An 11,105-nucleotide genomic window follows, 5' to 3' on the forward strand; every position below is an offset into this window, starting at 1 on the left:
GTATCTCTTGAAATGGTTGAACATTAACCATTTCCTTTTGGTACAATGACTCTGTGTATTCCTTCCATCTTTTCTTGATGCATTCTGCATCATTCAACAATTTGCCCAGAGAATCTTTCAATAACAAAAGTCGAGGGTTGAATTTTTTCTTCAGTTCCCCCAGCTTAAGAAATGTTGACCATGTTCTTCCCTTTTGGTTTTCTAACTCTAAATCTTTGCATATTATATTATAGTATATGGCACATAACAGCAACAACAACAACCATGCCATTTGTTGTGCTCCCTGCTCCCAGCACTTGCACGTGGGTAATAGAGACACAGAAAACAGAACGAGTAATTAATTGCTGTAATTAATTGCTGGTCGTTTGCCATGGAGTCAGTTCTGACTCACAGCAATCCTATACAGGGTTTCGGAGGCTGTAAATCTTTATGGGAGCAGAAAGCCTCATCTTGCTGGTCGTTTCAAAATGCTGACCTTGAGATTAGCAGGCTGACTAGTAACCACCATGCTACCAGAGCTCCTTGATTAATTAACTAAATGGACTTTATTCAAGCTCAGGAAGCTCCATTCTTAACCTTTTGGCAGTTAGGTTAGGTGACTGTCTTCTACTTAATAAAATGTTCTTAAAAGAAGTAGGCCCATGTGAAGTCTTGGATACTTTTGGGGTGCCATTCACAAGGTATTAGAGGTGAACAATGGCTCCTGGGTGTGGACATCATGGTGCTATTAGAGGAGTAAAAAGCTGCTAACGTGCTGTGAACTAAGGACTTTGAAGGCTGCTCCTTATCTTTCGTCTGAAGAGGAAATTCCATCAGTGGAGAGTGATTTCTTAAAAGTTAATGTGGTCCTTCAGAGCCCTTTGTAATATGCAAATATCTCCTTGGAAAGCAACAGTATCTTGGCCACAGGGAAGATTACTTAACATACAAAGCCTGTTTATCAAGGATGATGGGAGACAGCTGGGGAGGCCATACAGAAAACAGAAGTGGATGCCAGCATAATTATGTCATGTCAAGAGCTATAAAGTTCTTTAAAATTACTGTGTTTGCTTGTCTTTGGTAAAAGTCCCCTGTGGTATTCCAGGGAAATGAAATAATTTACAAAGTTCCACACCTGGAAAACTTTGTATTGATAAGAAATTCTTTCTCCATGAAGCCCTCTGTAACAATAGTGTTGTTGTTGTTAAGTGCCGTCCAGTGGGTTCCGACTCATAGCAACCCTGAACAGGGTGTCCGAGGCTGTAAATCTTTACCAGAACAGAAAGCCTCATCTTTCTCCTGCGGAGCAGCTGGTAGTTTCAAACTGCTGACCTTGTGGTTCACAGCCTGATTCGTAACCACTACGCTACCAGAGCTCCTTGTAACAATAGTAGTAGCAATAATAATACCAGTTGCTATTGTTGTTATATGCCACCGAATCAATTCTGACTCATTTGTTGTTGTTGTTAGGTACCATCGAGTCAGTACCAACTCATAGCGACCCTAAGCACAACAGAATGAAACACTGCGTGATCCTGGGCCAACCTCACAATTGTTGCAACGTTTGAGCCCATTGCTGCTCCCACTGTGCCAATCCATCTCGTTGGAGGTCATCTTCTTGTTCTCCGACCCTTCACTTTACTAAACATGATATCCATTTTCCAGTGACTGGTCTTTCTTGACAATATGCCCGAAGTCTGAAATATTTCACCAAAAGAGTAAAAAGGGAGCCACCAGACTGGGAACATTTTTTGCAATGACGTATCAGATAAGAGACTAATCTCTAAAATGTATAGAAAACTACACCACCTCCACAAGAAAAAGACAAACAACCTAATTTAAAAAATGGACATGAGATATGAACAGACACTTCACCCAAGAAGACATTCAGGCAGCCACAAACATATGAAGAAATTTTTATGATCATTAGATATTAGAGAGATGCAAATCAAAATAACAATGAGATATCATCTCACACTAGCACTTACAGCAAAGTTCAAAAGAACAGAATACAGCAAGTGCTGGCAAGGGTGTGGAGAGACTGGAGCCCTCCTACATTGCTGGTGGAACTGTCAAATGGTTCAACCACTGTGGGAAACAGTGTGGTGCTTGTTCAGAAAGCTGGAAATAGAAATACCAAATGACCCAGCAATCCCTGGTATATGCACATAAGAAAAAAGAGCCAGGACATGAGTAGAAACATGAACACCAATGTTCATCACAGCACTATACACAAAAGAAAAAAGATGGAGGCAGCCTAAGTGTCCATCAGTGGAAGAGTGCATAAACAAATATTGGTACATATGCACAATGCAATAATATGCAACATTGAAGAATAACGAAAAATCGGCAAAACATCTTATCACATAGATAACCCTAAAGGACATTGTTGTTGTTGTTAAGTGCCATTGAGTCCTTTCCAACACATAGTGACCCTGTACAGGGTTTCCGAGGCTGTAAATCTTTACAGGAGCAGGACGCCTCATCTTTCACCTGCGGAAGAGCTGGTAGTTTCGAACTGCTGGCCTTAAGGTTCGCAGCCCGATTTGTAACCACTATGCTACCAGGGCCCCATCCTAAAGGACATTATGCTGAGTGAAATACATCAATTACAAAAGGACAAATATTGGTTGTATAAAACCACTATTGTAAAAACTCAAGATAAAATCTTCATACTAAAATACGCATTCTTTTGTTGTTTCCAGGGGTAATAGGGAATAAAGAGTAATTCACTGGCTGGAGGGCAGACACATTTTAACTCAAGAGATGGGGCAAGCAATATACAAAAATTGTTGTTGTTAAGTGCCATTGAGTCAAATGGGGAGGGCAATATATAAGAAGAGGGAGGTTGGCAGAAGATTGAAGGCTATAGATGAAGACGCAGGGTAGTATGCAAGATAGAGGTGAATGGTGATATATGTACAATTGTTGAAACAGTGTTCTGTGTGTAGATACATGGACATGGGAGGAATTTGTTGTCGTTGTTGTTAGGTGCCATCGAATCATTACCGACCCATAGCAACCTTAGGCACAGCAGAACAAAACACTGCCCGATCCTGGGCCAACCTCTCTATCGTTGCCACGCTTGAGCCTATTGATGCTGCCACTTGGCCAATCCATCTCACTGGGGGTCTTCCTCTTTAGTGGGATATATATGTATATTCCACAAATATGTAGGAATTTGAGGGAGGATATTTGCACAGATAAACATAGGGAGGGCGAGGGACAGGTCTTGTGGCATGGAGGGGATTGCAATCATTGAGATGAAACAAAGTGTATGATTTGTTGAATGTAAAACTGATGATCTTGTTGTAAATCTTTAGTCAATTCACAATAAAATGAAAAAATAATCATTAAAACAAACAAACAAACCTGATGTTAGTTCCCAAAGAATGATCAAAAATAGGATTGAAATAAAGGATACAACTGCAGGAGTGTAGGTAGAGCACATGATTCTGAGTCAGCAGACTTGCATTTGAGTCCAGACTTTGATCATCAATAGCTGTGCAATCCTTGAGACTTTGGGTTATCCTCGCTGGACCTCCCTGTCTTCATTAGCAATGTGGGTCGAGTAAATGCCCACCTCACAGGCTTGCTGTGAGGATTAATTACTATAATGTCTGAGGAAGTGCTCTGTTACTGTCAAGTGCTATATAAACAATATTCATTACTATAGCCACCTTCTTTCCAAAAAGATTATTTTTTTCCTTTTTGAGTTGTGAATTATTGAGCCACGCCATGATGGATTTCTAAGTGCTAACACTATATCAAATGAGCAAAGGAGGAAACTTGCTAAAATAAATGTTCTCCTTAATTGCAAACATTTATGAGCATTAGTGATGAATACTTGGGCTCATTGGACTGATGTCTATCCCAGGCAAGATTAATAGGCAAAACACTCTCTTGAATTAACACTCTTCATCTACCTTCTCTGTCTTTGCTGGCCTTGGATTCCTAAAACATAGCTAGCTCACAGATACTGCTTCCATTTATTAATTTAATTCAGGAGCCCTCATATTTTACTTCTGACCCAAAACAGATGATGGATTCCATTTAAGGTATCATTTCCCCACCTTCTCAAAATGCTGCACAAATAACAACACCCAAGAGAAAACCATGAAAAGCAGACTTACAAATCCTGCGCAGTGTTCACAGAAAGTTGGCTTGAGATACGTCATCTCCTGAAAATTATGGATAAATCCTGGTCCCATTTTACAGTGGAGTTGGGACTTTGCTCTCAAGAAGTAAGCCATCATTTCATCTTTACTAATTAGACCATCCCTGTTAAAAGAATCAAAGGAGGAAAGGATTTTTGAATATTGTATTGCTAAATAATGATTACACATTAGTTAACCATGTCACAACTATTGTGGCCAAAAGTTGATGAAGAATTATCACTGCTTTGTTACATGTAAGTGAAGGAAAGGACTCCAAAAAGAGTTGGTATCAAATCGGTACCAACTCACAGCTACCCTATGTACAACAACGAAACACTGTCCGATCTTGAGCCAACCTCACAATTGTTGCCATGCTTGAGCCCACTAATGCTGACACTTGGCCAATCCATCTCATTGAGGGTCTTCCTCTTTTTCTCTGACCCTCCACCTATCAAACATGATATCCTTCTACAGCGACTGGTCCCTCCTGACAATATGTCTGAAATATGAGAGACGAAGTTTGGCCATTCTGGCCTCCAAGGAGCAATCTGGCTGAACTTCTTCCAAAACGGATCTGTTGGTTCTTTTGGCAGCCCATGGTACTTTCAATATTCTCCTCCAACACTATATCTCAAAAGCATCAATTCTTCTACGGTCTTCCTTATGCACTGTCCAGTTTTCGTATGCATACGAGGTTATTGAAAATACCATGGCATGGGTCACACGCACCTTAGTCCTCAAGCTGACATTTTTGCTCTTCAACACTTTAAAATGGTGTTGTGCAGCAGATTTGCCTAATGCAAATCTGCTGCTTCCATGAGTGTTGATAGTCGATCCAAGAAGAATGAAGTTCTTGACAACTTCAATCTTTTCTTCATTGATAAGAATGTTGTTTTTTGATCTAGTGGTGAGGATTTTTGTTTTCTTTACTTTGAGATGCAATCCATACTGAAGGCTGTGCTCTTTGATCTTCATCATTAATTGCTTATATGCAAATTCAAACTGAAGCTGAAGAAAATGAAAACAAGTCCGCGATAGCCAAAATATGACCTTGAATATATCCCACCTGAATTTAGACATCATCTGAAGAACAGATTTGATACTTTAAACATTAAACACTGAAAAACAGCTCTAAATGCCAAAAATTTTCTTAGTAAGCAGAAGATAGTCTTGGTGTGTATGCAGGACCCTCCCACACACTCATACACACATGTGACCTGTGCACCATTACAGCAGAAGTCTCCTTCATTAATGAACAGTAGCTTCTAGGAAAACATCTTCATTGATGTCCTGGCCTATAGGGAGTCCTGGTGTAGGATAAGCACTAGGCCTCAAGGTCGGTTTGAACTGCTATGAATCAGTAATGACTCAACAGCACCTAACAACAACAAAAGAACATAGGGAGTCCTGGTGTGGCGCTGTAGGATAATGTAAATGATCTCAAGGTCGGTTTGACCCACAGGGTCGGTGATTCAAACTCACCAGACACTCCTTGGAAACCCTATACAGGGTTGCTGTGAGTCAGAACCAACTCAACGTCACTTAACAACATAGCAACAATAGGGTTTACAAGAGTCAAACTGCTAGAGTATGGCAGGAAACTGATAACTGGGCCCACTGTTCATTAATTCATTAGCCTGATATTATCAGAACAAGTGCCATTGCTTATCTTCAGATTCATGTCTTACTGCTCACAGCCAATTTGCTAGAGAATTCATCCAGATCTTTTCCATACACATTAAACCTCCAATTATATCCACTCCCTGACAACCCTCCCCCTGTTCACCACATATCATGACTTTTTATTTAACATAATGATCATGGGTGAGTTCCATATTTCCATGTCCTTATCTCCCTTGCCAATGAAAAAATTTTTTTAATATTTTTAAAATATTTTCTCTGTCCTTTCTTGGATGCTCAAAGGAAATGATGTTTCCATCCCCAACTCTGGAGACGCCAATTCAGACTTAGCTGAGTCTCTTCAACTATTGCTTCCTCTGCCTACAAATATGCCCGTTCCCTCCTAAGATATCCCTTGATGTTTCACTCTTACTGCCATCTCTAGCAGCTGTCTTTTATCCACAATGTTTTCAAAACCATTTCATTACATGATTTTCCTATTTCCTTTATGCACTCACTTATCCATAAAATCAAGTTTCTGGCCTTGACTTTCTATTGAAGCACTCACCAATGACATCCTAAGTGGTTTATCTCATTCCTTGAATTTTGGCACGTGACATGGGAACATGTTCCCTCTTCGTGACTTTGTTTCTTCCACTCACTCTTGTGATTTCATGCAGCCCTAGCTTTCTCCTTCCTTTACATATTCCTCCACCAGTTCTTTGCAGGATCGTCTTCTTTCTTTTACCCTCTACATATGGGGAAGGAGTCCTAAAGACTTATCCCTCAGGTTCCATGCTCATGTCCCACTAAACTTCTCCATGATAAATGCCTGCATACTTACCAATAAATTACGTCTGAGTAGAAAACCAATAAATTACGTCCAGCCCTAACTCTCTTCCTGAATTCTGGGACCTTACCATCAACAACATGTTAGACATTTTTATATATGCTCCACTCTCCTCTCAAAACCAACATATATAAACCAACCCCTTATCTTTCTTCCCCCAAAGAGTTCTTGCCCTAGATTTCCATATTGCTGTCAGCAATGCCATAATTTCCCTCCAGATTTCAAAGTTTAAGCTTCTGCTCTCATCACTTGTCCAACATTCAATAATGCTTTAAATTTATTGAAATTAAGAGTCACCTAGTATCTTGTCCATCTCAAATTATTCCTTGTAACCCCTGCACACATAATCTGGTTTTCTACTGGGAGTATACTCATTGAGAAATGGGATATATAAGCTTAATGATAAATATCCTAGAATATGTATATATAGGAGCTCTGGTAGCATAGTGGTTACAGTTGCTAACCTCAAGGTAAGCAGTTCAAAACTACCAGTTGTTCCACAAGAGAAAGATATGTTTTTCTGCTCCCATAAAGATTTATAGCCTCATAAACCCTATGCAAGGTCTCTATGAGTCAGAACTGACTCCACACCACATAACCAACACGACCAAATGGTTTGGTATTACTTTAGAGAACCTACTCATGCTCATTTCTGCCCTATCTCCACTCTGGTAAACAGACTGTCTAAGTAGAGTGATGAAAGACGTCACAAAATCTACAGTTTGAACCTGCCAGCCACTCATCAGGAGAAACATGAGGTTTTCTGCTTCCTCAAAGATTGAAAGCCTTGGAAACCCTATATAGGGTCGCTATGAGCCAGAACCTACATATATTATTGTTTGTTGTTACATGCCGTTGACTTGTTTTTAACTTACGTCAACCCTGTATAGGGTTTCTGAGCAGTGACTGGTGAGTTTGAACCACTGACTTTGCAGTTCAAACTGACCTCATGGTCAAGTGCTTATCCTACAGTGCCACACCAGAACTCCATATCTAAAATGTATAATATATACAAATATATACGTATATATGTAGAAGGCACTCTGGTAGTGTAGTGGTTACAAATTGGGCTGCCAATCTCACGGTCAGTAGTTTGAAACTACCAGCTGTTCCGTGGGAGAAAGATGAGGCTTTCTGCTCCCATAAAGATTTATAGTCTCAGAAACCCTATGTAGGGTCACTATGAGTCAGAACCGACTCCTCGGCACATAACAACAACATATGTATAGATAGATAGATATACTTTTGATACTATAATCTTATCACATATATCGTTCTAAAATATTTTTTCCAATCTCTAAGTTATCATTTCACTTTCTTGATAAATTCCTTTGATGAACAAAAATATTTCCCTCTATTCATTTTTGGTGGGAGTTTAGGGTTGATGAAACAGCTAAGCACTAGAAGTAATGCAGGAAATGGAGATCCAGGTTCATTTGCAAATAATTACTTAAGTGTAACACAGATGATGTGGTCTGCCCTGGAATTTCATCCATCTAGTCATGATAAGCAATAAGACACACATACACCAAAAAAAGGAAAGTGAAGAGTTAAGCTCAACTCATTAAAGCATTAGCGTTGAAGTTGCCAAGATGTAAGTTAAAAGTTTCACTGCTCTTCTCTGATAATAGTTTTCAGCTTTACAGCAGTGGAATTAAAGAATAATGACATTGAAACTTACTGATCTTTGTCCAACACACAGAAAGAATCCAAGAAGGGAAAGTTGGCAGCTATGCTTTCAAAGTCCTCTTGGGAGATGTACCCATCATGGTCATGGTCGTAGTTTCTAAACACAGACTGCAAATGAAAGACAAATGTTTATTGAATGACTGACTATGAGTAAGGCTTTGAACTTGTTATAGTGAAAGCACTGTTGGCTAGTAAATGATCCCTCTTAGAAGCTAGTGAATGATAGCTAAAATAAGAAGCCTTTACAAGATAACAAGATGAGTGCTTTGCTAGGGATGAAAACAGAACACTGTAGTTGGTGAGAAGGTCTAGAGGAAAAGAAGGAGATTGACAAAGGCTTCCTGGACAAAACAAATTCTAAATTGAGAACTGAATGTTGAGCAGGAATTAGGTTTAGTGAATTCACAAATCTCAATACTATGACAACAGAAAAGATGTTATATTAGCTAAAAAGAAGAGTTGAATATTAAATACAATTCCAATCAAAATCTCACTGGAAACTTGTTTAAAATGAAAAGGTTGATTCTGAAGTTCAAATAGAAATGAATATATTAAGACCAGTAGAAAACATATTTAAAATCAGAAGTAATGAGGAAGAATATATAATCGTTTAAACAAACAAAGGGCACATTCTGCAAGCCAGCATCCTGCCTGCCAGCACACAGCCTTTCTCTTTCCATGAGTCTAGAGTCCTCAGTTGCTCTATCTCTCCATGTCAACATCTCTGCCTCTGTCACTGTCTCTGGCTTTGTTGCTTCTCTGGTTAGGGTCCCAAGTTCCACTCATACTCTTCTCTCTTAATGGTCCTAGGGTCCTCTGTTTCTGGAATGTAAGATTAACTACTCCCCACTTTTTGTTACACAACTTCTACCTTTACAGTTGTGACAATTGCAACTAGTCATGATAACAAGTACTCACTATTGAATCAAAATAATCCTAGCCTCATTTCCTTTCACCAAACCCATCTAGACAAGATGAAAACTCTTGTGAGGATTTTACTTTCCCTCTTTTCTCTGAAACTAAACTTCTTAAAAACTTGCAAGACAGCCAGTTTGTGACTTTATAGCCCCATTTTAGATAGCCAATGTCTAAATTGCCCATCCTTATCTCTGTATACAGAGGGAATAGACTTGATCCTTCCATCTCAGTTGGTATTTTGAGGTACTACATCCATAAGTCTATGTCAAGTTCATCAAATTGTAGCAATTTACACTTGCTTCCTTTATCAAATTTCTTTATCTTCCTCTAATCGAGTTCTGATCATCAAGCCATTGAAGCTAGGGCAAATAGGTACTATCTGCAAGTTTGGGTGTTCTTGTGTGTCTCTCCCCTCTTCATATTAGCTAGATGCTTCACTCTCAGCTCTAGCCCTCTGTGGCTAGGTCAGTGTCCATGGGCTCAGCAGTTCCCAGGTTTCTCCAAACTTTGGTCCAACCATCTCATCTCAAGGTCGACAGGCGTCTATGGAATGTGGTCAAACTCAGCCCTTATCTTCATTACTGCCTTTCCCCCTCACAATATTCTTTTGAGTTTTGAGAACTAAAGCCAATCTTAAGGGGCAAGGTCAGGGTTGGAAGGTGGATGGGTAAGGTTTCTCAGGGAAATTTTGAGTGCATGTTTTTGTTGTTAAGTACTGTCAAGTAGGTGCCAACTCATAGCAATCCTGTATAGTTTCCAAGGTGTTGGTTAGAAAAAAAAAAAATTTTTTTTTAATTTCCCATTACCCTTTGCTAAGTGTTCTTTTTCTCCAACAAAGTCTCTAAGTTATCTCTGTAAACACATACTTTTAATGTATATTTGACTTGGATACTTAATCTGTCTCCATTCTCCCAATGCTTTCTGTCAATTCTATTTAAATTATATTACCTTATGTTGTATATTACATCAAGAGTACTTTGGATGTAGATAAAGTATAAATGAACGAATTACTTAATTTAAAATATGACTATTCAGCCCCCATTGCAAGTTTATCCATAGGTTACTGGATTGTACAAAATTATAATGCATTACTTTTTGTGTGTGTGAGAAAGTGCCAATATCAATACTTGGAATCCCTAGGTGATATAAACAGATAATGCACTAGACTGGTAACTGAATATTTGGAGATTTGAATATACCCAGAGGCACCTTGGGTGGCATGGTGGTTCTGTAAGATAAGCATTGGTTTGAGCATACTAACTCCTCCTGAGGAGAAAGATGAGCTTTTCTGCTCTTACAAAGATTTACAGCCTCAGAAACCCTATACAGGGTAATTATGAGTAGAATCGACTCAATGGTATTTAACAACAAAGGCACCTTTAAGAAAGGCCTAGTGAGCTACTTCTGAAAAAGTAGCTTATAGAAACCTTATTAAGTATTAAGTATTATTATTACTGATGCTGACTGAATGCTTATAGAAACCTTATTAAGCATTAAGTATTAAGTATTACTATTACTGATGCTGATTGATAATGCAAAATTGGTTTAGAATGAACTATTTTTGAGTGTCTGTGGTGCTGTGGATCAATGCACTGGACTGCAAGGTGGGTGATTCAAGCTCAACAGCTGCTCCTTGGAAACACTATACAAGGTCGCTGTAAGTCGGAACTGACTCAACAACACTTAACAACAACAGCACAACTATTCATGGTCATGGTGGTGATGGTGTGCGTATTTATACAGAGAGTATAAGATTTGTTTGCTAAATAACATTTAATATGAAAGTTTATAATAAAACCCAGGAATTGATGGAATAAAAATTGAAATCTTTCAAGAAAGTGAGGTGGCACAAGAGGCACTCACTCATCTCTGCCAAGAAATTTGGAAGACAA

At 39.0% G+C, this 11,105-nt stretch overlaps 1 protein-coding gene across 1 annotated transcript in view; it reads right to left on the minus strand.

Annotated features, from left to right (window-relative positions):
- Window positions 1-11,105, minus strand: part of RASGRP3 (RAS guanyl releasing protein 3 (calcium and DAG-regulated)) — a 63,878-nt gene that overhangs the window by 11,175 nt on the left and 41,598 nt on the right. The window contains exons 11-12 of the mRNA XM_006835149.1: window positions 8,288-8,403; window positions 4,113-4,260 (exon numbers count right to left, since the gene is read on the minus strand). Coding sequence (XP_006835212.1) covers window positions 4,113-4,260; window positions 8,288-8,403 — 264 coding nt within the window. The remainder of the gene's footprint in view (window positions 1-4,112; window positions 4,261-8,287; window positions 8,404-11,105) is intronic.

The sequence above is a fragment of the Chrysochloris asiatica genome, unplaced genomic scaffold (genome assembly GCF_000296735.1).
Source record: "Chrysochloris asiatica unplaced genomic scaffold, ChrAsi1.0 scaffold00016, whole genome shotgun sequence".
In the NCBI taxonomy this organism is placed as follows: Eukaryota; Metazoa; Chordata; class Mammalia; order Afrosoricida; family Chrysochloridae; genus Chrysochloris; species Chrysochloris asiatica.